The sequence below is a fragment of the Anopheles bellator genome, chromosome 2 (assembly GCF_943735745.2).
Source record: "Anopheles bellator chromosome 2, idAnoBellAS_SP24_06.2, whole genome shotgun sequence".
Taxonomy (NCBI): Eukaryota; Metazoa; Arthropoda; class Insecta; order Diptera; family Culicidae; genus Anopheles; species Anopheles bellator.
The window spans coordinates 22,882,416-22,908,342 of NC_071286.1; the positions used below are offsets into that span (position 1 = coordinate 22,882,416).

The following is a 25,927-nucleotide window of genomic DNA, read 5'->3' on the forward strand; positions in this document are numbered from 1 at the left end:
GCTCAACAGGTTTCAATCGGTAATTTCAAGACATTGCGTAATGCTGTACGCTTCGCGCGCGGAAAACGCAAAAGACACGCGGGCGAACCCGGAAAGAAGCCGCTCAGATCATGGGAATAAAATTAGCCGGATGAGCAGAGCGCTGTGCTATGCGTTTGAGCCGACACTTTGGACCGTACGGTGCAGCTTATCAGCTTAATCCTTTCGAATGTGGCCATATATTTCGTTCGGTAGAGTCCAGGTGGTTTCTCTGAAACCATCACACCGAGCAAATCCGAGCACCTGAAACCCCGGATGTGTCGCGATCGTTCCTATCGTTCGGGCCTCACGGACGGGTGATTCACATAAAGTACACGCAGACGTGGAGACGAAAACCTGATTTCACGCGTCGAGCGAACTGGTTGATCAGACTCATTAACGTCGACGCGGGGAGCCCCATCGCAGCGGGGTCGCATTATCCGCAAGCGCTAACCCACGACTTCGGCTGTGATAAATAAGAGATAAACTTTATTCAAATGCTCTGTTAGTCGGCAAGAATGTGATCGGCTGTGATCGGTCGGTCAGCTCGTGTCTCGGAGTAGACTTCAAAGGGGGCCGGCACCGGCACATCCGATCTACTGGAAGCCCGCGCCACTGACGAAGGAAGGCAGCTTCAGTTCGTCCGGTTGCAGGCTTCCGGTTCCGTCCGGTGTGATGACCTGTTTGCGGTAGGTGATCTCCTCGCGGATGTACTTCACCGACGAGCCGTTCCCGTGCGGGTTGGTCGTCTCCTCCTTACGCTCGATCGTTCGCTGGTACTCGTGCTGGATAGTCGGGACAGTGCTGCCCGTCTCCGTTAGCCCGTCTGCCTTCGCCGTCGCTACCGAGCCGGGTCCGGGGGCGATCGGAGCGGCCGTTGTTTCCGGTCGCTGCGAGATCGGTGGCACCAGCGGGGCTGCGTTCGGTGGCAGTAGCTTGCTCGGTTCGCACTTATCCTTGCACGTATCGGACCGCAGGAAGTGCCGTAGCGTTACCGAGCTGACGAAGGATCCACGGTCGCCGGGGCCGGTGCACAGTTCGCGCCCGTTAAATACCAGCTTCGTGAGCTTCGGGAGCGGCTCCTGGACCGGGAAGTTGATCCGATACGACACTCCGCGTCCCTTACGGAACTGCTCCGTAATCTGGGCGTTGTCTTCGATGGCCTCGATGGATCCGACGTACTTCTGCGGAACGAGACCGGACGAAAGGCGACGTTGAAAGGCACTAAGTGTCGGCGAACGCTTTGGCTACTCACCGACAGCAATTCCCCGGCGATCGAGAGATGCAACTCAAGGGTGCCGGTCTTATCCACCGGCTGTTGTCGCGTGTCCACGACACCATAGATCTGTTGCTTGATACTATCCGCGGCGTACCTGAAGATGGCCGGGCACGGTGACGCTGGCAGGGCAGCACTACCGACCGAACCACACTCCGCACTACCGAGCACTACCAACAGTAGCGCTACCGATCGGACACGGTGGCTCACCATGACTGAGGACTCAACGCACAACTTTTGGGGAGGGCGAAACGTGTTTCAAAAACAGGGAGCACTGCTGCAGCGAACTGCATCCACCGATCAACCTGCTTTGGCGGGCGACCGCAACCGACACACTGTCTATATACGATCCGCTCCGCGGGGAAAACCGTCCTGGGTAGCAGCCTTGCCGTGTGCACTTCGGCGGCGAGCTCGGGGAAGAATAAAGTTCTTAATCGCACCGACACATGCTTAAATGCGAACTAGCTCGCCCCCGCCGACCCGAGACCGAGCCGCCGGAGCGATCGCCGAAGGTGCGAACCCGGCGGCTGCCGGCGAGCGATCAGCCGGAAGGAGTGAACCTCCAAGGCGCTGAGAAGTTCTGCTCAATCTTCTTTCTTCACGCTTCTTTCACAACTTTTGTGAACCGATTTGCATACGGATAATGGCCCGTGTCGTGGATGGATTAGTTTCGCTAATATTTTAATATTTCACTGCCCGTGAGGAGCGACACACTCGATCTCTGTCTCTCTCTCTCTCTCTCGCTCTCCCCGTCGATCGTGTCTGCCGATCTCCGGCAGCTAGTACATCCTGGTGGTTGTCGCACCGCCTCTCTCCCGTTGGCCACTGGACTAGCTCGTCGGCAAATCCGACCGACGGCGCCAATAACTTGACGGTAACTTAAGCCGGCCAATCTGGGTCCCGCGCGCCAGCCCGGCTATTGGTTTCGGAAATTAATAAATTTAATTGCTTCACGCGTCGATTTGGTTGATAGTGGCGCGGAAAACGTTTTACGATAATTTATTAAAAATGGAAAAAAAACGATTGAAAAACTGTAGTTCCTTGGAGTAATTTGAAATGGGTTCGAATTTAAAAATGTTCTTTTCAACCATTTAGGATAAAAAAAGTGTTAATCCTTTAAAACATGTTTTCGAGCGCGAACACAAGCGTAACCAGTGCATCCAGCGTCATGCCTGCTCCGGAACAGCTTGCCCTCTAATTCCGGTGAACCTTATCGCTGGCTCTTGGGTCGGTGGTAAATAAGGTTTAGTTAAAACTTTGAAAACATTAGCATGATTCTTATCAGCCTCAGCCTCTCTCTAGGGTGCTACGTGGCGCAATAGAACCCGATCCCGCTGGCGCCAGCGGTTATGCATAGGATTATGGATTTGCTAAACGGCATCGAATGTCGGAATTGGCTGGATCGTAAAACTGTGGACAGAATTGTGATTTTTACGACATATTAATTTTCGTCCAACCCTTCCTCCGTCCGTCTGAGTTCTGCCAGTGATAATGGTGGGACCCGTGGGAGGTCCTGCGTTTCGCGGGCGCTTCACGCCAAGCGCCGCTTGCGGTTGTCTTTTTGCTAACCCCGTAGGTGTCCATAAATCGCGTGAGTACGCTGTTACTGAAACGCCGCGGACATTGAAAATTCACATATTTCATACTTCGTAAAAAGCTTAGCGTCAACCGGTAGCTTCTGTTTCGGTGGCCATAATCCGCTTACCGTCCGCCGGAGATCTGGGAATGGGCGTCCTGGGAAGAAAATCGATAAAAAATTAAGTGAAACGCCGCACATAAATGACGGCGTCCGTTCTTCTGTTATGCCTCAAGCGGTGGTTCGCGGACGGCCGGATTAATGGCGCTTTCGAATATCCGTTCGCGCGCCATTATGTCGGTTTTGGCGCCGTCAACATCGATTCTTAGCTCGACGTCTGTTTCACCATCGACGGTTAGCGCGGTGATTAGGATGACCGAATCCGGCTCGAACGCAGCTACTGGCTACGCCGCAGCCGCCGGTGCTGTTGCTGCTGCTGTGGCATCTGACACCTCTGATGGGTTGGCCACATTCAACCTGCTCGTTTGAATAATATTTGTGTGTTTTTATCGATTTGCTAATAACGTATGAAATTTCTCAAACCGTCGCCTTCGGGCTCCTTCCGAGAGGCTACGGCGCTCTCTCGGGTGTGAAACGACGACATATTTTATTGGGAATGACAAGGAGGCGCCACGGTATCGATTTGCTATGCCATAACAATAAACTTGCCACGGGCGTTGAGGCAAAGAACTCCGCGGCGCATCGCACCGGTTTCACATTTCAGTCTCGCGCCAGTCTCTCGGCGATTAGCGAGCGATTTATGTTTTATGACACTTTTCATGCCTTTACGTGCCGTTTAACATAATTGACATGCTCCCTATTGGAGTGTGAAGCATCAGTTTCCAAGTTCTTGCACTATTGTCATCAGTAGAGTAACCCAACTGGTAGTTCAATCAAATCTATAGCATTTTATTCATCTTCGGTAGTCTTCAATAAAGTCTGGTCCTTTCGCCAGAAATATTTAAACCCTATGTACAACAAATATCAAGAAAACGATTCCATCGGAGAGGAGCTGGTACCGGAAAACGTGATTATATTCATCTGTCACTATGTATACCTAGTACCGCGCATATCATTTATTGGTCGACAAAAAAAGCTAAAAAAAGAGGACAATGAAAGACGTCCCGCTCCGGGTGGCCCAGTGGTTATCCACCTTTTGTCTTCTACTCTCCTCCGTGTCTGTACACAAATGGCTTCCGCGTGCTCGACCGACGCAGAACAACGGTCCCGGAAGATCCGGGAGATGGCTTTTGTTTGCTCGGCACTTTAGGACCCAAGCTCCCACTTGATGATGTGCGGCTCTATTGATAATCGCTGCTGCATGATCGACTGCATCACGTACTCGGTGGTGCAGATCTGGCAGATCGCGTGCTTGCCCTTCTGTATGAACGGCTGAATGATGATGCGATCCTCCGGGCAGCTCACGATCACATAGCTGCCCGCCTTTTCCGCGTTCGTCTCCCGGATGCGCTTGATCGTGCGCGGGTTCTTCTCGACCGTACCACCGCCGAGCTCGATCATCTGCCGTACGTCCTTGCACGATGGTTTCACCTGTGGCGTAACGAAAAACACTTTGCCCTCGAAAAGTTTGGTGCGCGCCGGTGTCTCGAGCACCTGGTGCAGATCGGACTTGAACTGTTCGTTCAGTTCGCCCACGTCCAGCTTGTACGCTTCGATCGGCAGAAAGTAACCGGCCGTCGCACTGTCGGACAACCACTTGCTGTTCAGCAGGTGGCGCACGGTGGCGAGGGCCAGAATCAACTTCACTGTCCGGGCAACGCGCGTCATCACGAGATGCGTGGCCTCGGTTGCACCAGTCACCACCTTACCCCCGAGCGCTCTGTGGAGAAGGAAGAACGGAGGAGGAGGAGGAGGAGGAGGAGGAGGAGGAGGTGGTTACAAAACCGTTTTTTGCAGTCCGCCGGAGAATGGCATACATTACGGCTCGGGTTAACCCCTCGGTGTTGTCGATCTGTGAGAAGAGCACACTCGGGACAGCGTCGCTAGCTGGTTGACGTTGGCAGACGATTTCTGCCGGAACGGGCTCCATCAGTGGTAGCGTGCGGGGCTTCTTGACGCCCGTCACCGGAGGCGGAAGCTCACTGAGCGTCCGTTTGACCCGTTCGTGCGATTCCTGAGTTAAGTTAATCGGAGACTTCCAGGCAGCTAGAGGAGTGGGAAAGATAGGAAGTGGTCAGTCGAATATGCAGAGCACTCGTGGCCCTCTCTACTCACTCATTAGGTGCATCACTAGGTTGTAGTCAACTCGAAAATGGCAGGTCAGGTTAAACTGCTGGTACTTGGGTGCCTCGCACTGCTGCATCGCGTTCAGGTTACCGAGCAGGATGTCGCTCAGCCAGATCGTGTTGACGGCCGGCACGTTCCACTCCTTCGCGAACTTGTACTTCGCATTGTCTATCTGCCGGCAGAGCAGCACGGTGTTGGACTTGGAGAAGTATGGCGTCATGCGTGCGCCGGACTCCTCGATCATCTGCTTGATGCGTACGCGCTCCTCGCCCTCGAACCCGGTGATCGACATGTTGTGCTTGGTGGCCGGTTTCTGCGTGCCAAAGATGGCGGGCGTCGGCAGGTGGAGCGCCTGCCACGGGGGCTGCAGCTGGCGCTTCACGATGATATCGTTCAGCCAGTAGGTGGTGATGCAGCGCTTTGCGTCGCGTATGGCCTGCATTACGACGCCGTGCCGCTGGGTGCGGCACAGCACGTGCGTCACCTTCGGGCCATAGTAAGACTCGATCTCGCCGCCATGCTTCTTGATGATCATCTTCCACTCCTCGATCTCGGCCGCACTGTGCGTTTCATCGTACTCGATGATGTAGAAGGTGCACCCGAGCAGGAACAGCTCCGGGTGAAGCTTCAGGTTCGGATTGTGGCCGTAGTACTGCGGCCGGTGCAGCGGTGCCCGCCCGGGGCTGAACTGTGCCGGACCACCACCCTTCATCGCAGCGGCCGCAACGGCGACCGCGTTTTGTATCATCACGGGGCCACCGGCACCGGGCGTCACCGGAATCCCCCCGGCGGAAGATTGTATGATCTGATTGACGACCGGACCAGCTCCACCGGGGCCTAGCGGTGTTTGCACCACACCACTGTTGGTGATGTTGCCGAGGGTGCGGCGGACAACCTGCTGCTGCAATTGTTGTTGCTGCTGCTGTTGGGGATGCAAAAGGTGTTGCTGAATTTGTTGCTGCTGCTGTTGCTGTTGCTGTTGCTGCTGCTGCTGCTGTTGCTGTTGTTGACAAGCTTGTTGTTGCTGCTGAAGCGCAAGAATGTCTTGCGGCGATCGTCCCAACGTTTGCTGTAGGGCAGCATTGTGTTGGGCCGTCATCAGACGCAGTGTTCCGGCGGCCGAAGGTTCCGCTCCGGGCGGTACCACACCATCCACCAAAGTACCGGTAGCGCCCACAGCCACACCAGGGACCGTGCCACCATTTCCCAGCCGATTGCTCAACATGTTGGCTAATGCGGTTTTCGTTTTACTTTGCATCTGTTGCTGCTGTTGCTGCTGATGAGCTTGCAGTGAGCCTCCGGCAGGATCTTGCGGCGATTGCGGCACCGGGCCTGCCGCAGGTTGACCAGAGGCACCGACGAGAGTTTGCTGTTGAACCACCATCGTACTTCCATCGGGGCCGACGACCACTTCCGACGGGAAGCCACCTCCAGGAGTGCGTGGGGAAATCATCTGACCGCCCATTGGCGCTGCTCCCGGTTGCTGCTGTTGTTGCTGCTGCTGCTGCTGCTGCTGCTGCTGTTGTTGGTTTTTCTGGACCTGATCGCGCTGCAGCTGCATCTGCAGTAGGCGATGTTGCTGCATCCGTTGCTGGGCGGAAGCATTCTGATCAATGGGATACGGCGTTCCACTGGGGCCAGTTCCAATCGTTTGCTGCGTAATCGGACTCAGTCCCGGCGCTACCGGTCGAACGACGACCTGGCGAGCGTTTTGTTGTTGCTGCTGTTGCTGCTGATGGTGTAGCCAGCGGACCTGCTGCTGCTGATTCATCCCCGGTGGCATTGGACTCCGGATGACGATCTGCTGGCGAGCCCCTGGGTGGCCTCCAGGGTGACCGGGGCGCGCCTGAAATGCGGCCTGCTGCCGTTGCCTGAGATGGTTGGCCTGCAACCGGCTAATGTACTCCTGCTGTCCGGCCGAATCAAGCTTCATCAGGTCGGCACGGGCCTGCGGATCGAGTTGAATGAATTGCCGTGGTCCCTGCGGGCGCAATGTCCGAATAATCTGTGGCTGACCGGGAACACCCGGCTGCCCTGGAACAGCTTGCGGGTGGCCCTGCGGTGATTGCACAATCGTTTGCTGCACAATGGTCGTCCCGGAAGGAAGCATCCCGGCGCCCTGCTGTTGCTGCTGCCCCGGAGACTGTTGCATTTGTTGCGGAGATTGCTGCATTTGCTGTGGCGATTGTTGCGCCTGGAAGGGCGTTCCCGGCTGCTGGAGGGGGCTTTGTGGTGTCCAAGGTTGCGGAGTGCCCGGCGCTTGCTGGGTAGGCGTTTGCGGTTGTTGTTGCTGCTGCTGCTGCTGCTGAGGTAGCATCATTTCGTTTCCTCCAAGACCGGCTTGAAGCATTTGTTCGCTCCCGTTACCACCGGCCATCAGCTGTTGCTGCGGAGCACCGCTCGGACCCAGTATTTGCTGCTGCATGATCGATTGATTCGGTAGTCCACCTTGACCCGCTTGTTGTATCATCGGCCCGGTCGCTCCGATCGTTTGCTGGAGTATTTGTGGCTGTGAAGGTTGTTGTATGAGTTGGTGAGACGTTGAAATGATTTGCTGTTGCACCATCGCGCCTTGCTGCATCATCGTGGCAGGTTGCTGCTGCACGACATGTTGTCCTTGAATTAGCAGTTGCTGCTGCTGTTGCGGCTGCGGTTGAGCCTGTTGCAGCTGCTGGCCCTGCATTTGCTGCAATTGTAACTGCGCCCTCTGTTGCAGCATCACGCTCTGCCCGTTGGGGTTATCCTGGGCAGCGACAACGGTGCGCTGCTGAATTATTTGCTGCTGTTGCTGTGGGGCAGCCGTAGACATTGACCCTGCACTGCTGACTACAATTTGTTGATGTTGCTGCTGTAATTGCTGCTTTTGCTGCTGCTGCATGTACTGTAACCGCTGCTGAGGGTTCAATGGCTGCGCGCCAGGACCAGAAATTATCTGCTGTTGGTTCGTAGACTGGTTAACGATCACTATGTTTTGCCCCGGAAAGACTTGCTGCTGCACGATTCGCTGAACCACCTGGGGTTGGCCCGGATGTCCACCAGGGGGTGCAGGGCCCATCGGTTTCATTTGCTGTTGTACATTTTGCATCGATGTTTGTTGCGATTGCAGCTGTTGCATTTGTGGCGACTGTTGATCTTGCTGTTCAACGAGAACCTGTTTCGTTACGGTTTGATAATTTGGGCCCATCGATTGAATGATAGTTTGCTGTATAAATTTGGGTTGCCCTTGAACTCCCTGACTGTTGTTCATCATTGAAATCTGGCCAGAGGATGTGGTAACGACGCCCTGCTGTGAGGAGAGTTGTTGCTGTTGAAATTGTAATTGCTGCTGCTGCTGCTGCTGCTGCTGCTGTTGCTGCTGCTGCTGCTGTAGCTGGAGTTGCTGTGGACCACCCATGGTGCGCTGCACCTGTATAATTTGCTGCTGCAGCGGTTGCGATTGGGACACTTGGATAGTTTGCTGTCCAGCGGGCTGCGATTGCATTTGCTGCTGCATTTGTCCCTGCATCACCTGCTGTCCCGGTTGCAGTTGGGTCTGATTGATCGTTATTTGGCGAAGGATCTGCTTCGGTTGCTGCTGTCCTTCGATGCCGGTTGAAACAGTGGTGGCCGCAGTTTGATTATACTGTTGCTGTTGCTGCACCTGCAGCTGCGCTTGCTGCTGTTGATTAGGGCCACTTTTGTAGACAACCTGTATATTTTGCTTTCCCTGCTGCTGGTGCTGCTGCTGGGGCGTTTGTTGCTGTTGCTGCGGTAGCTGCTGCTGATGCGGTCCCTGCGTTTGAGGACTATTTTGCAGTGGAGATTGTATGATTTGCTGAATGATGGTGCCGCTCTGGGACGCAGATTGCTGAAAGTTAATTTGTGTCTGTTGCGACGGTTGTTGCTGAGGTTGCACGGTCGTAGTAGGATGTTGCAGCGATTGCTGCAAAATATTATTATTTGTCGAATTCATTGTCATTTGCTGTTGCTGCTGCTGCTGTTGTTGCTGCTGCAATTGTTGCTGTTGTTGCTGTTGGGCTTGTAGAGCCTTTTGCAGCTGTTGTTGGTTTTGTTGCTGAGTGTTAAGAGTTTGCGGAACCGGTCCACGTAATCTGTGTGTATGCTGCTGTCCTTGTTGATAATGTTGCTGCTGCTGCTGCTGCTGCGGTCTCGTGTAGCGTGAGGCGGGAGATGACACCTGGCCGCCTTGCTTCGCTCCTCCGGCAGCACTTTCGGCTCCTTGCTGGCCAATTAGCCTCGATTTGGGCTCTTCCTTTCTGCCGCTACCGTGGGTGGGTACCTCCGTCTTGGCGATGCCTTCTTCAAAATCGAACCCCAAAATGCTGTTCAACGGTTGCTTTTCTGTCGTCGCTTTGGCCGTGGCGGCTTGCTTGAGGAATGCTTGCTCGAGCAGTAACCTCGGATGGTACACTGCGACCGGTTTCAAGCTGGCCGACTTAAGACAGTCCGCTACCCAGTCGGGGGTCACTATCTGAACGCCCGTACCACACGCAACTGCCTTGCTATAGGCGGCTCCTCGTGGGCTGCCACAGACCAGGTGCGTCGTGTTGCGGTCGAGCCGAACACTGAATGTTCCGCCGTGGAACGTGAGAACTGCGTAGAGTCTTCGCAGATCGCGACTGTCGAGTTGGGTGACGGCGAATCGCAGACCGCAAAAAATGCCCGTCTTCAGCGGAAAATATGCCTTCGTCGAGGCCAGCCGCCCGAGATGCACCGACGCTACTACCCACGCCTCCGTCACGGTCGGAATATCGTACAGTTCCGCTGCCTCCGTTATATCGTTTTCGTCGTAGTTAAGACCGCACACGACATGCGTGCTTAAGGCCATAAACTTCGCCAGCGACACACCGCCATCTTCCAACAGTTTACTTATCTGGTTACGGTGGAAAGAGGCGGAAAACAAGCGAAACAATAACACTTTTGTAGCCAGCATCACCTGTAGCGCCCGTCGGTTGACTTACCTTTGGGTCTAGGCTGCCCGTCACGAAGCATTTCACGTTTCGAAACAAATCGCTCTTCAGCTGAAGGCTCTCCAAATTGCTGAAGACCGATGCCGGATCGAGGCTCATCTTCCTGTTGTGTGTCTTAGCCAATTCCTCAAGCCGACAGTGGGCTCGGCAACGTAAACTTCACTGTCGCCCGTAATCGCAAACAATGCCCGTCACGACGGAGAACGTTCATCACGAATCGAACCCTGCGGGAACTGCGCTCCCAAGTTTAGGTTTGTGTTGTTGGTCGGACTTTCCTCAGTGCCGTGCAAACGCACGTCTTCTTCCGACACTCAAGCAAGGGTAACACACTGGAATAGCTGCGCTGTCCGCGAGTTCTATAAACATTTGTCACAGCTTGGCTCGTGGCGGGTCTTCAAGTTGTGTAGAAACTGTGCGGGTGAAGTTTTCCTCGGCAATGGTAACACCGAAAGTTATTGCTCTTCAAGACGCGCTTTGGCTTTCCTGGCTGGCGTTGAAAATTAATGACATGCGAACCCCAACGATTGACGTTTCGCGTTAACGAAGCAAGGTTTGTAGTGGAGGATGGGCCCTACCGCTGTTACCGCTGGCTGTGTTTCGTCTTAATTACAACTCTTATGGAACTAGAAAGAGGCACCGAAGAATGTGAGCCACCTTAGAAATTTTTAAAATACTAAAAAGTTTCAAACAAAGACTAATTCTCCCTTTCTTAACAACCAAGTTTGTAAACATTCGCACTGGGCACCCTATCGGCTAAATAGACGTCACTTGGCCTCTGTCAACAACAGTTGCGCCTTGGGCCGGTAGGTGACGCTTCGTTCGGAACGAAGATTATTTAAATTTAATAAAAGTAAAACGATCGCAGCGGATGAAATAGTTTTTCATTTACAGTTTCGTTATAACATTTATTGCAATTATCTGTTACCCTTTCTATCTCATTCTCATGCTTTCGCCGCGTACACTTGCTGCCGCCTGTTACATAGTATATTCCGCGTCCCCTAGTTGACCGCCTTTTCGATTTGATCTGTCCCAATATTTTTTTGTATATTTTTTCACCTAGTTTTTATTTTCGTCTGCTCCGATTACCGGCACCCGAATTGTACGCAGTACGCTGCAACCTAGCAGGGCTTGTCGATATTATTTGCCGGTCTTTTGCTTTTCTCCGGCATCTTCCCTCGACTGCATTCCCTCGACTCGTGTCGAACAGATCTTGTGAGCGACACATCAAATAGGATTTGTTTAATTATTTCTACTGACTGTGTTCACCATGTTTACTCTCTAATACCTTCGCTATAAGCTATAACAAACATACATGTTTTTACAAAACTGATTTTTATCTTCACTAACGCTTTCTTTCTCTCTCTCTCTCTCTCTCTCTCTCTCTCTTTCTCTCTCTTTTTACGCATCGGCCTCGACCCTCTTTAGCGTACGAAAATGGGTATTGATTGCGTTTTTGCTGCTTCTCGTTCAACCAGCACCATTTCCGGGCCGCAATCGGCTTACCTTGTCGGACAAACCGGATCATCACTATCGTCATTTTCTCTCTGTCTCTTCCTCTCTCGCGCTCTGTCTGATGGCCTGAGCCCTGTGTCCTGTATACTCAGTCGATCCATTTTCACCAATTTCCATTTTCGCTGGAAAACATCCCTGTGTCTTTAGGTTTCGCTCGTGTACATGTTCTGCCGGTTTTGCCGTCCCGTTCACTATCGTAATTAAATACGTACTAAAAATACAATCTAAATTTTTTCTATCATACTTTCTCTCCTTTAGTACTAACTTGAAATAAGCCATAGTTTGGATGTAAAAGAAAATTGGGGACGACGATAAATCAGGTAAGTGAACAGTTAGATAAAATCTTTTAAAAGGAAAGAACAGAGCATAGAATGATCGTTACAAAACAAAGAAGAAAAGTTTTACAAGGAAATTACATTCTCATTTAGAAAAGGGGTTTCAATGTTGAGAAACAGAACCGAGAGGGGATTGTGACACGCTCTCGCCGTGTTTTTTTTACTGTTTTTAATTTTTTTCATTTCCCTTCTGTGATTCTTCTACAAAAAAAACGAGAGAGCAATATTATATTCAATATTTGTTTTTAGTATCTTAAATGTCTGCTGGTCCGTTTTCTTCATTGACTATCGAGAAGTGACGACTACTTGAAAGACAGCAAAGTATGATAACATCCGAACTCGATCGCGATCGATCGAGCGGCAGTAACAGCAACGTGACACTGCCGATCGAACGACTGTCCTGCCGGCGGAAATGTTGTTTGGAGAAAGATCTACAAAGACAAACTGAGAAACCACTACGCTGCTAAAAGTTGGCAAAAAGTGAACGTGCACTTCCGCAACACGAAACATTCCTACCTACCACACGGGTGGGCACACGGAACGGAAAATTCGAAGCGGAAATATATATCGGCAAAAATCTCTCGAACAGGATTATAGAAAGATGTTTCTTCTTTTAACTATTTTGAGTTTGAACTGCAGTTTCATTGTGTGTTTTTTTGTTTTTGTTGCGAAGGAGGGTTTTTACCGTTAATCTGTTTGCAAGTATTTTTCCTTTATCTGTGTGCTTCATTATGCGTTTCTCTAGCCGTCGCCTTCTCTGTCGCCGAGATCTCTGTTCCATACGTTCTTTTGCTCCAGAAAAAGCACAATATACGTCTATGTTTGAGGGCTTACGAGTAGTATTTTCATGCATTGTTGTTTGTAGTATTCCATAGTTAGTTTCGGCTTTGTTTTATGCATTTTGTTGGAAGTGGCTCAAAAGTACGAAAAAGTTGCTACTTTTCCGTTATGATTGTATGCCTGTAGAGGTGTGCTTGTGTGTGTATTGTAATCCTTCGTTTGAATGTCATGATTTTGCTTTCCTTACGACAGTGTTACATGTTTCTTTACATGCTACCTTTTTGCTGAATGTTAATATTACTATGGTGTTTCATTGTTATCTCTCTTCGCGTAAAATGGTGCAACTCAAATCGACAGTAATATCCATCGCAGCAGTGTTACTATGGTGACAGCGTGTGGTCTGTGAAACTTGTCTTTGCGTTGTAATGCTTCTTGTTCTCCATCACATAGCCTTCCATTTGAATGATCTTTTTGCTTGGCATCTTCATTCGACAGAAATTTGCGTCACTCTACGTGTGCAAAAGTGAGCGGTTTCCCTAAACAACCGCTATTTGGATCGAGTATCTTTCCGCTCTGCAACTTGGAACCACGCCTTAGCACAGGATATGATTGCTACGATCGTACATTAAATATGCTCTTAGTGCCGGATCAACCAAAGAAGAGTTTGACTGTAAGTGAAAAAGTTTTCAGCTGCCAATTGGCAAGATGATCAGCTACGCCTGCAATACACGGTACTCCATCCAATAACAATTGTAAATTGTTATTGATGACCTCTTGGTCATTAAGAAAATGATCGAACGATGCATTATTGCCGACAATAGAACTCTCACTGTGGCAACAAGTGATACCGTCTCGTGTTTAGTCTTATAATTATTAGAGTACGATTATTGTATTAAAGAAATGATGCACCTTCAATCGAAACGAAGGGTCCAAATAAATAACACTCAAAATTTACACACATTTTCGATGCCCTCTCATCAATAACAACAACCATTCGAATATTTTACAAATCGAGATCAAAATCGTTATTCTTAGGTCCGAGAATCGGGGAGGGTTTAAAAAAATTCATTTCTTTACCCAGATGATGACTACTAAACCAGTTCGATTCCCGGTGAACGCGAAACCTTTCAAAGACCTCTACAATCTACCACACACCACCAATAACGGACAGATCGCGCGTTGGTTTGTGTTTTTCTCAAGATTTTCCATATCATGGAATAAAGCCCAGGGCCGCGCTCGACGTACTACGCATAAAAGCGAAGCTTAGAACCGAACCGAAGGCACAAACAAACACAGAGACAATTTGGGTGGTACGTTTGGAAACAAAAACAATTTACCTTTCTTCCATGTTCTAGTCAGTTGTGTGTTTTTTGCTGTGTTTGCTGCTCTACACTTTCCTTCTATGTCATCTAAATGGTCGCAGCTCCTCTTTCTATCTTTCTCTCAGCCCTTGAAGAGGATACGATTAATCTTTATATGTATATATAACTTTATATGTTATTTATAATAGTGTTGTAATTTACTTACATTTCGCTTCACTTGTTTTAGCTTTTTCTTGGTTTTTCTTGTCTAACAATGCACTTTTTACTCTTTACTGGAACGCACCTGCTTCCATACGGAAATACAACTATTCTGGATTATACTGGAACCCCCTTTATCTCTCGGGCGTGTGTTGTGTTGAGTGTGTGTGGAAGCGTGTTATTGTTGTGTCAATAGTTCTGCTGTTTGCAAACATTGGTGTTTTCTCGTGTGTGTTGAGAAATTGCAAGAGAATTTAAAAGAGCCGATGATGCATACCGCGATGATGCGCAAGTGTTTTTATGGGGGATTATTTCTTCCGTGCGCGTGAGAATTATGCTAAAATTTGCAATTTTTTCGTCTGTGTTGTGTTTTGTTTTGCTAAACTTTTTTTACGTTTTACTTCTTTATGACTTTTTGTGTAATATACGTTGAAACACTAGAGCTGCCTGGCTGGTTTAGTGTTTTAATTTATTCTTTGATTTTCTTTGCTTCTCTTACCGTTTTTCTCCCGCACGATTTGCCGTGTTCGTATTGTGGTCATAAGAGACTTGGAGCTGGACTACAGATAGCTATAAACTATAGTGACGTTGCTTAATTTCTTGTGATTGGATTTTTTTGTAATCGGAGTGTTGCTATATTGGGGTTGGCTGTAATTTGGTTCATCTTCAATTTCGCCATCGATGTTTTGCTCTACTGTTCTCTATCCCTTTTGCCGTGTCCATTTGTGATGGCCACCAGTTTAGAGAGAAAGCCCTCTATCAAAAGACCATCATTGGGTCGCAATACGGTTCTGCCTTGGCCCATGGTTTCAATTGGAGGCATTTTCCACCGAAGTGTTCCCACATCCTTTTGCATCATACATTTTTGGCGCTAATAACGGTATCCTCTGAGTGAACTATCTGAATCTGAATCACTTATGCAGTAGTATGTATATAATTTTCTTTACATTATATATTTTTCATTTATTATAAATTATACGTTTATTTACTACAAAGATTTTTTAATCAGACGTCTTACGAGATATATAACCCTTCACTCTCTATCTATGTTCCTCTCTCTCTCTCTCTCTCTCTCTTACCAAGCGTCGTTTTCTCTGACCCTTTTTCCCGCGTTTGTCTTCTGATCTCTTGTTTGAATTTTTTTTGTGTTTTTCTCTCGGTTTAAAATAATTTACCATTCCTTGATTAAACTTATACACGGGTTCCTGTCTTGTCGGTTCGTTTCCCCGCCACGAAGAAAAAGGCAAGAATAGCCTATATGTGTGGCTCGTATCTTGCGGGCAACGGTCGTGGCGTGGTTTCCGATACACCATCGCGCGTGTGTGTGTGGGTGGCATTATCATGCAGCTGTAGTTATGTTTGTTTTGTCCATTGGTTTAGACAAAAACGGTTCCGATGTAACAACGAGAAGGTTAAATTAAATCGAAAAGATACGGTCCTACCACATGTACGTAGTGGTCGGAACCAACGTAACCACTGCCCGCGAGCCCTGTCGTCAGCGGTGCCCAGCCCAGTCCCGCCAGCTGCCTCACTGCCAAGTGAGACTGTGAGATCTGCCAGTGTGGATCGTCCGACGCGCAGATATGAATGATGCGCACAACAGCGTGGTCTGGATTTAGTTTATTAATAGTAGCTTTATACAGGTAGGTTCGAAATTCCTAGACAACACGTTACTTGCGGTACGTCTTTCTTACTATAGCCTCCTACTGTATCCCTGGGGTGCCGCCGCCGATTTTCCTCGTGGCACCACATTCGTTCTTTCGGCGGATTGTCGTCGTCACGACGAACAAAAATCGGTTTAACGTCTAAAGCCACGCTGAGCCGCACGGTAACGTCGTCATGCATATGCAACACTTTTCCATTATTCGGTCGCAGTGTCAATACTACGCTACGTTTTCCGTTTGCGGGAAAATACGTTTCGTTTATTTAACTTAACCAACCACAACACACACGCGCGCACACACTCAGCTTGCTTCTATTCGAAGGCGAAGGTTGATGCAGTTGTTGCTTGCTTTCAACAGAACAACCCCTGGCATGAGTGGAAGCCTATCCTCCGAACTCACGGATCGCCGCACATAACACAGCAGCAGCGCCCGCGAAACCAAAACCCAATCAGAGTATGCTACAGGGCGCGCCCGGAAACGAACTGTTTATTATGGATGCGCACGTGTTGGGTTTTCTTTTTATGTTTCGCTATATTTTCATCTTTCTCTTTCGCTCTCTGGATGCAGCCTACACACTAGAGGGGAGCGGGGTTCGACTTGAATCATGATCATCACTACTACTTTGTATCTTTGTCCTTACTGTGCAAGGATGTTGATGTTGTTGTTGTTGTTGTATGGGCATTTTGTCCTCCCTTTCATCTATTGGACTTGATTGGTCCAAATTTTCACCAATTCGTCACACTATTCACTACTACTTCGCTAGATATATTGCAAACGGACACACGAGCGCGTGAGAGTCAAATATGATCTCCAATGGAGAGAGATGGCCAGTGCGGCACGGAGTCCGCGATCAGCTCAAACTTTCTCGAAACACACCTTACGGCGCGCGCTTTTTGTTCATTAAAATAATTCATCTACTATCATAGGTTTTAGTGTGTGTTCCTCGAGTGGTTAGGATGACTCGTTCATGATATCTGCCCCGCCTCGTAGTACTGCAAAGGTGAAACAAGTCGTCTAGGTATGGGTGTGAGTGGGTGTCTAACGATTATAAGGTATATCTCTGCGGTTCCACCAAGAAAGCTGCCCCTCTTTACCACACAACGTGTGTTCCAATTTTCGCTTGACTTTAGTAAATATTCTTGATCTCTCTTGCGTGATTCGGTATGCCACCAATGCTCCATAACACGCAACCCCGTTCAGCACCCAGGTTTAGTCTCGGGGGCCACCAAAACTGCACTGCCCTCCAAGAGAACACGATTTTCCGTGCAGTTTTCTCGAGCGACGACACTGGCAGGCGCGCGTTTTTAATATTTTTGGGTGTATATATTATATATATATATATATGTATAAAAAAGAAAACATCAACCGATGACCAACACGATCTTGAAGAGGAAAAAAGGATTTCGTTTGAAATGTACCTTCAACGCGCTGCGCACACACCTCATCAAGCAAGAAGCGGCGCAGCGCACACGTTGCTTCGTTCATTTTTAAATAATAATTAAAATTACTAATATTAATAAAGGTTCAAACAATCGTCTCTCGCGGCCATCTATCATCTCCCATCCTATTTGTCTTCCTTCTTCTCTCTCTATCGATCTCTCTTTTACTCTCTCTCTCTTTCTCTGTCTGTGCGGTGTTCTATTAGTTGCCTGTTGCAGCACTCGTTTACAGCAACGCGTGGGGCAACAATGCCTGGCTCTCCACCATCAACCACAGAGAGAACCTTCCATTCTCTTCCACTAAAGCGAAACAAGACTATATTTAAATTTCTGTTCACATCTTGATTTTATGCCCTTTTTGTGTCCACCCCGTTCCGTTGTTACGCGCCTCCAGCAGAGGCGCCCAGCGCGACGCAGCGTATTGGGCGCTCGAAGAGACCCGAGTTTTGTTGGTTGATTCTCTTAATGTTTCGCACACATTTCGATACACGCAACAGTGTTTAAAGCTAACCCATCGATGAGGTGGCGGCAGCCGCCGAAGGTGGGCATGCGTTACTGTCGCCTCCCGCGGTCGTCGTCATGTCATCCGGGCCTACGCCCGATGCACCGCCACACGACTGCTGCGGCAGGTTGATCGGATCGTTATTGCTGCTAGCACCGCCGGCACCGGCACCGACGCCGCCACCGCCGCCACTGCTGGTACTACTGTTTGCGCCTCCAGCACCCGACGAGCTGCCGCCTGCCACACCACCGCCGTTGCCGCCGCCGCCGCCGCCGCTGCTACCCTCCATGGAGACACCGCTGGACGATGCCTTGGCCGCGACATCGTTAGGGTTTCTGGGCCTCAAAATCAGGTTCAGGCTCGGCTGAATGGCAAGCTCTGCAAAGGAGGAGGAGGAACAATTATGGGCAGTTAGAGGGATGCAGGCCCTTCCAAACGGAAATGTCCTGAACTGACCTTGCTCTGTGAAGTTAAACAGTGGTGGAAAGTCGCGCCCGTTCGGCAGGCTCTTGCTGCCTTCCCGTAGCTCGTTGAAGAACGGATGGGCGCAGGCTTGCATCGGGGTGATCCTGGTGCCCGGCGTGTACTCGAGCAGCCGGGACACGAGAGCGATCGCATCCGGTGGAGTGCGCGTCCGGAATACCTGTCGGGGTAACGCAGGCGCAAAAGCGTCATTGATAAAGCGAGACGATGGTTAGTTAAAATAGTAGTAACGAAGGAGGCACGTGAGAACACTCATTAGTATCCCCTCTCGAGAGGGCACAAAGGCGCCGCCGCGGTCCTATCAGCGAGCTGCAGCACGGGGAGGAGCGATGGAACATCGACAGGCACACGGGGGAAGGTTTAGGGCGCATTAAAGGAAGTGTAAATAGGAAAAACGAAACGAAACGAAGCCCACCGTTACCGATGTGATGTGGTAGTGAAGAAACAATCGGAACAACGGAACACGGGCTATAGCTAGCAGAAACGAACGAACACACGAACGAGGGAGGTCAGTTATAAAACGGCGCAGTGACGCGGGGGAGGAACGCGTGGTGTCAGTAGCGGCGTAGGGGTGCATAGGACGCAGCGCGACATGAAAAACCCACGGATGTGAACGGAGTGGACGAACAGTGGTCGTTGTGCTAACTGGGGCAAGTGCAGGCATGTGATTGGTTTTAATCCTGCCTGTGGGGTGCACGGAAATCATTAAAACAACGAAGTGCAGCAACGGTTCGATTCGACTCACGGGTGTTGTCATTCAGAGATATCAGTTTTCCGAACTTTATAAGAGAGCGCATACGCAGTACAGGAGAACGTAAGCCATTTTCGCATCAATCTATCTTCTTCGAGGAGCGAGCTGAACAGATTTTCACAGAGATTGTGTTGCCCAGTGAACTAGAGTGCTTTAGCCTAGTGCGCGTGTTAACCTTTCTTCCCTCACTTCGTAAATGCTCAACTATCTTATTTAAACTACTTTCAGATGTGCGCCATGATAAGCGAACGGAACGTAAAAGCGTAGGTCGCGTAGTTATTCGTCGTTTCCCGGTGAGGAACTATTTGGCCGCTGAAAATGTGAAAATTTACAGTGAACCTCCTTCCGGTGAATGCAAGATGATACTACCAAACTAAGTCTTTCTTCTGGATGAAGCATCCTTCTTGTGTCGTTAGGATGTACTCTAATCCGGTTTGATGCCATTAGTGACCGGCAAAGCCTTACTATTGACCGGCTGACCACAGGCCAACCTGTTGTTCGAACGTCGGTCACACTCGGTGGGAATGCTCCCAGGCGGTGGGCGGCTATTAGATGACGCTTTCAAGACTCAACCACACACTCAAACTCACAGAGAACAAGATAGAACCCCCTTCATCATGCACGTTACACGCTAAAAAAGCACGCACTGTCACGGACAAAAGGGCAGAAAACAAATGGTCGGTTAACCACGCTCGATAGCATTAAAAAAACCCAACATACGTTAACAGAACACAGTGACAAATGGCACAGAGAGACAAATGCACATGCGCGCGTGTTCCACAATGAGGTGGTGTGTGCAGTAGTCGTCGCTTATGAGCTGTGCGGTTGTTGCGTTTGAATGTGCGCTCTTGGTGGCTGCGTAAAATCCTTCTGTGCGCGCGCACGCACGCGGCATTGGTATTGTGTAGTGTGGCATGAGCTCAGTCGATATAGATGGAATAAAATGGTACCCTCGTCCCAGAGAAGCCGGTGTACGATGCGTGCTTCGTGCGATGCAAAAGGACAACACGAGATTAGGCGCGCGATGCGATGGGGTGTATTGTTTAGGCGGCACTCGGAGTAGCGCCCCCACCTGGGGTTCACTTCGTACTAAGCAATATCCTCCTGACGGACAAGTTAATCTGTGTGTGTTGGCGCATTACATGACCCTCTGGCCGTGTGGTATCTGTCTCTGTGTGTTTGTGTGTCTAGGTTCGGTGGCAGTGGCCGAACTGAGCGCGGAGTAGTAGTAGTATGAAACGGTAGAGGCCAAAAAGTGCAGGTGGTAAGTTCTTTCGGTTTGGTTCGACAATTCGAGTTCTTACTCTAATACGTTGGTGCTCGGTCGTGGCGGTAGGGAAAGACATTCGCTCTAGCATTAACTGAAATGAGTCGAAGCGAATCGGTACTGAGAATGATATCCGGTTTCTGGGTGGCGCTTGAAATTTGGAATTAGCTTAAGTACTGGACACAACACACGGCTCACGCAGCAGAGCAGCGAGCGCGGCGCCCCCCGGGGAACGGTGGCGCGATCGGGTAATCGGGATGCGGTACGAATGGCGAAACTGGGGCCCACTAGGACTGCACACTAGAGGTCCGAGAACGGATGTGGTGGGCACAACACTTTCTTTGCGTGAAAGTGGAGAGTGTTCAACACACTTTTTAGTTCCCCCACACGAAGGCACTAACTACAGTACAATAAGCGTGCGAATGGGTCCATGTAAGTGGAAGCCTGCTTGGCGACAGAGAGATAAAAAGAGATAGGGAAACGCGGATCGGTCACTGTTGACGGGGGTTGATCAATGTTACTTTTCTATTGCACGCTAGAGGGCCAGAAAAAGGAGTTTCGGATGAGCGAGAAAGCCACAGCACAGCTCGGCCTTGCGGCTTCAAACAAACACGGACGGGGACTGGTGACGAAGCGGCAATACCGTATCATGATCATCGTACCTTTTGCCACGGGTGGCTCTTGATCTGCGGGAATTTGAACTCCGTGTAGTTGGGATTCATTTCTTTGATTTGTTCCCGTGTCGGCGTGCCCAGGACCTTGATGATTTCGACCAGCTGATCGACGCCGGAGTCACCGGGGAAGATCGGTTGGCCGAGCAGCAGCTCCGCTAGAACGCAGCCCGCACTCCACACGTCTGCAAGAACGAAACGGGAACCCAATTAATTAGGTGTGTTTGGCGCAAACCGAGGCTTGGTGCGCGATACTGACCGATCTTGGTGGTGTAGTTAATCGCACCGAATATCAACTCCGGGGCCCGATAATATCTGGAGCAGATGTACGACACGTTCGGTTCGCCGTCCAGCAGCTGCTTGGCGCTGCCAAAGTCGCACAGCTTCAGCACGGCCGTCTCCGGGTCGAGCAGAAGGTTCTGTGGTTTAATGTCACGGTGGCAGATGCCCAGCGAGTGAATGTAAGCCAGACTTCTGAATAATTGATACATGTAAAGCTGCAACGAACGAACGAGAGCCGGTTAGAGGTAGAGGCAGTGACATGTAGTGACGACGCGTGACGCTTCGTCCTGGGCACGGTTTACTTACTCGGATGAAGTTGATTGGTATCGTTTGCTTGTTCTTAGCATAGTGACGAGCGACTTTGTAAACCGTCTCTGGGATATATTCGAGCACTAAGTTCAGATAAACTTCGTCCTTCTGTGGGGCAGAACAGAACAAAGAAAGGGGGTGTGATAAGAGAATCAAGCCATTCGCAAGGGACCTGTGATCATTCAACCAAAGCTACGGGAAGAAAGTTCTGTTAGTAGTAGCGTACTCTCGCGGTTGAGCTCTACATGTCGGCAGCGGCAGTAGCCCTGTCACTTCGTGGCTGCTTTTAGCACTAATGGAGGGGTCGCGGCAAAAGAAGAAACTTTCGTTAAATACTCGCACACAAACACACACACAAGAGGAGGATGGCGGCAAATGTACATGACACTCTCGCATCTCGATCTACTCTAACTAGCGCGAGAGCGCGCCATAGGTTGTATGCTACCAGATTCAGTGGCCAGATTCTAAGAACGGCCATTTTCCAATATTGCAACTAAAGATGCATCTCATTTGCAGACGGCAACAGCAACAGGTGTATATTTGCCACTGAAAGGAATGGCCCCGGCGGTAAGAACCGGTACGACTTGGTTCGGCATTCATTCGGCACGAAAGAACAACAGCTTTTGCGCTGTAATACACACTGGGACTGGGGCTGGGGAGCTGTGTCCCGCCACAGCTGGGCACACACTGGGACCTGTTGCGTGCGTACGAAAAATGTTTGTTAAGAAAACAGGGAAACAGTTGGGGCCACTCTACGATGTGCGTTAAACACAGTATCCCTCGATCACTTTTTTTAAAAGGGGAAATGTGGGAACTCGGGATTGGGGAATGATCAACGGGACACAACAACCGAACAAGATGATATGCGTTTCAAAGGCAATTGCGCACCGCCACGGAGTTGCAAAAATGAGCATGTTTTGCATGAAACAAATCCCAACAATGAATTCTCGGTGGTGGTCAGTTACTTTACACACGCACAAACACACACGCGTGCGCGGGATTTAACGCAGCAAAAGTACTACTTTGTTTGATGAGCACACAAGTTGTGTTGTTAGGAGAGCATATCTTTAGTGGAGCACGAATTTTAATAGCATGACTTCCCACCCAAAAACGGGCGCTATCAAGCGGACAGAGGCGATGGTGGGGGTGATGGGACTGTATGGACTGTGTGATTGTGGTATCCAACAACAATGGCGATCTCTAATCCTCTAGCAACTTGCGTTTGCGCGGATCCGCCGAATCCTAAACCGGGCGGGCCGGTGTGTTGTGGGTAAGCAATGCGGACCAACATATCGTAGACACAACACAACTGCACACATACACACGCACACACAAATACACGCTTGTAGCACATGGTAGTGGGTGGCAGCAGGAAGAGGATGGTGATGGTGGTAGCGCCCCATTTGCATCCGTTGTCACACTCTCGCTCGCTTTCGCTCACTCTTTCTCTACCTGTGTCTGCAAGGCACCGGCGAACAGTCCCATGTCCAACGGAAAATCATCTCGCTGTGAGGGAGTAGGTTGACAAGGGTTGGGGGGTTGTGGGTTGTGGGTTGTGGGTGGTGGTGGTGGTGATGGTTGTTTTGGGTTGTGATCGAAATTCGAACAATGGCGCGCGTCGCTCGCATATCACAACACGAGGCGCATTGTTTCATTCAACAGGTGGAGATCGATTGGTAGTAGTGGTGAGTGTGTATGTGTGTTAAGTCGGAACAAGAAGAAAAAACAATAGATAAGTATATGATACGAATGGCAGCCTCAGCCACAAGAAACGGTAGCGGATCGACAAGACAAAAAAAGGTAAACCCAAGTCTCTGATGCTTCTGTTTCACAATTGATAACAAAAAACGTATTGATCCGATGGCAACAAAATGAACAAAATGCATCGTAATAGTACAAAAAGAATGTCTTATATCGAAAAAGTATTACACTGACTTGTAGTGAAACGGATTGGCTAGAAAGAAGAAAAGCATCAAGACGATCTTGTTCTTAGTGACCAGATATGCGTGCACTCGCCGGCCGGGTTTAATTGTCCGAAAGGGCACACACTAGCATAAACGGTGCTAGCGCGTCGAGGGACCTAAATTCGGGCCATACACTCCAGGGCGTGTAGTGTAGGGGTTAGGGCCCCACGGAAGAGAGTTTACAACAGTGTCAACACCTACCCTTTCGCCACTGGAGTAGAAGAAGTACTTTAGCTTAACGATGTTACAGTGTTCTAGCCGTCGCATAATCTGTAGTTCACGGTTCTGAAAAGAGAAACAGACAGAGAGGGTGGTCAGAAATGAGTGGTGAAAATCAATTCCAATTCTTCGACGACAACAACTAACTAGGCCTTCCGCAGACCAGGGAGCCGAATGCCAAGTTGGCTAAACGAATCCTGACCACGAACGCGAACACCCACGAGAAAATATGCCCTTCGCGTGCTCTACACCGACCGGCAAAAAAATTGTGCTGAATAATTAATGATTTTGCCGGTGGGTGTTTTGTGTGGTTATAGAAATAGCTCGCGCGACTTTGTTAACTTCAATCGATAATTCTCTAGTGTTCACCACCGTCGTACCGCGCTATTGGCGACACCGAACGAACCTTTTTTTCAATTTGCAAAACTTCACCGAACGGAACTTCCAGCGCACGCAACACCGGTGGGCCTAAAGGAATTGTCGAAGAATAGCAGAGCGGCGCACAACATATGCTCTGAACAGCTCCAGGTCCTGTCAGTTATGCTACCGCGATACCGGCTCTCTAATGCGCCGGAATAGTTATGCTGATGGCGTGCTGTATGAAGAGCGCCATTACGTTTATCTTTTCCGAATCGCTTTCCGAATCTTGCATAAACCGGAAGGTACTACGGGGCATTGAAATGAGTTGCTTAAAATAAGGGACCGTGTGATAATCGCCGTCTGGTTGGTGGAGTGCGTGCTACGAATCACCCTGTAAGTGGCGCTGCGCAGCAAGGGCATCGAAAACATTCTTTTAAATCACTCCAGTTGAAACCGCTTTGGAGCAGAATCAATTTGAACCTCTCTCACGTGACGTGAAACTTTCATGGATGATGTAGGTGTGCGCGAGAGGAGCGTGAGTCACCCTGGCCGGCCAGGTTTGTCCAGTTTGGTTCCGAGGCTGGCGAATTACTAATCGATCACAATTACAACCCAATAACGTGAACGGGCTTCTACGGGTCAAAGCCAAATTGGAATTCCAATCGAAAAGAATTTAGCAATCTACGACGAGGCGGCGGCGGTCAGAAGCTTGTTCCGGGCACAGCAAAATTGCAAACTGAATTTAATATCACAACGCACTTTCCATGACAAAAATCCCTAGAATATGTTGGCTTGTTGCTGCTTCCCCGCAGGGGCAAAATTAATATCGAGCAAGGGAACTAGAGAGCTGCGTGGCCTGCGGTCATCGACGGAGAAGGATAATTGAATTCATAAAATGGTTCGCTTCGCCGGTGGCAGGCAACTGCTGCTAGGCCATGGTAACGACGACGAAGGTTCGCAAGAAGCTTGCAGAACCTTCGCGGGTGGCGGTCGGGCGGACCCTGGCACTTACCTTAAATCGTTTGTCCTGTAACACCTTCTTGATGGCGACTAGCTCGCCCGTATCACAGAGTTTCGCCTGGAAGACGACGCCGAAGCTTCCATTGCCAATTATCTTAGTATCTGTGTATGACACTTCCTGCGGTCTGTCGGGGCCTTGTCCGGGTGTTGCTACCACCGTTGTCACTTTGGAGCCGTCCTTACCTAAAAGGCGGAGAGAAAGAAACATGATTAGACGACGTACGCAGGATTGGGCGGCGTCCTTCTTCTAGCTCTCCAAGGACAACATTCAGCATGGTTGGACACTTAAGTGGCAAAGTTAAAAAACAAAGGTTTCGTTGTGGCTGGCGACGTTGGAGGAGCCCGCAGCGAAACACTATTCAACCGACCTTCACTCATCAAGTATGCATGTTTCAATCAAACGTGGAACTAATTGAGAGAACATATTAGGAATCGATCGAAGTCTCACAACGCGATGGACACCGTGGAACTGGACGACATCCACCCGTCCATCACTGGCGCGAGCTATCGATTCCCAGACCCTCTGTGAACTGGGCGCCCCGCTGCCGCCGTCGCCATCCTTTCATCCACGAACGGCGCAAAACTTTCCCGAAGGTGAGCCAGAATTAATTGGCCAGTAGAGAGACTCTACCGGTTGTTGGACGACGCAAATGTTTCCATTCCCTAAGTCACGGGGGTAGTGCTGTGTTTGGTTCTCAATACTGTTTGAAGGTTGCGTCCTGATCGGAAGAGTTTTGCATAATGTATCCCGCCTTTTCCCTG

The 25,927-nt window shown here is 49.9% G+C and overlaps 3 protein-coding genes across 6 annotated transcripts in view; all 3 read right to left on the reverse strand.

The window, feature by feature from the left end:
* Window positions 1–3: 3 nt before the first annotated feature.
* LOC131212138 (serine protease gd-like) lies at window positions 4–1,938 on the reverse strand. Its single transcript, XM_058205886.1, has 2 exons — window positions 1,274–1,938; window positions 4–1,202 (listed from the first exon to the last, which is right to left on the reverse strand). Exons 1-2 carry the CDS (start codon window positions 1,505–1,507, stop codon window positions 615–617), a joined length of 822 nt encoding a protein of 273 aa, XP_058061869.1. The 5' UTR covers window positions 1,508–1,938; the 3' UTR covers window positions 4–614.
* A 1,893-nt stretch (window positions 1,939–3,831) lies between these two features.
* Window positions 3,832–10,186, reverse strand: LOC131210270 (PAX-interacting protein 1). Its single transcript, XM_058203493.1, has 4 exons — window positions 10,079–10,186; window positions 5,106–9,990; window positions 4,808–5,036; window positions 3,832–4,710 (listed from the first exon to the last, which is right to left on the reverse strand). Exons 1-4 carry the CDS (start codon window positions 10,184–10,186, stop codon window positions 4,137–4,139), a joined length of 5,796 nt encoding a protein of 1,931 aa, XP_058059476.1. The 3' UTR covers window positions 3,832–4,136.
* Window positions 10,187–10,996: 810 nt separating this feature from the next.
* LOC131209932 (glycogen synthase kinase-3 beta) overlaps window positions 10,997–25,927 on the reverse strand; it is a 55,729-nt gene continuing 40,798 nt past the window's right edge. For 2 of the 4 annotated variants that reach the window (XM_058203098.1, XM_058203097.1), the window contains exons 3-10: window positions 25,158–25,348; window positions 23,768–23,851; window positions 23,055–23,108; window positions 21,600–21,710; window positions 21,271–21,508; window positions 21,003–21,196; window positions 18,296–18,482; window positions 10,997–18,217 (exon numbers count right to left, since the gene is read on the reverse strand). In XM_058203098.1, the coding sequence (XP_058059081.1) occupies window positions 17,844–18,217; window positions 18,296–18,482; window positions 21,003–21,196; window positions 21,271–21,508; window positions 21,600–21,710; window positions 23,055–23,108; window positions 23,768–23,851; window positions 25,158–25,348 (1,433 nt within the window). In that variant the 3' untranslated portion in view covers window positions 10,997–17,843. The remainder of the gene's footprint in view (window positions 18,218–18,295; window positions 18,483–21,002; window positions 21,197–21,270; window positions 21,509–21,599; window positions 21,711–23,054; window positions 23,109–23,767; window positions 23,852–25,157; window positions 25,349–25,927) is intronic. The other 2 variants (XM_058203099.1, XM_058203096.1) reach the window with 1 other exon arrangement.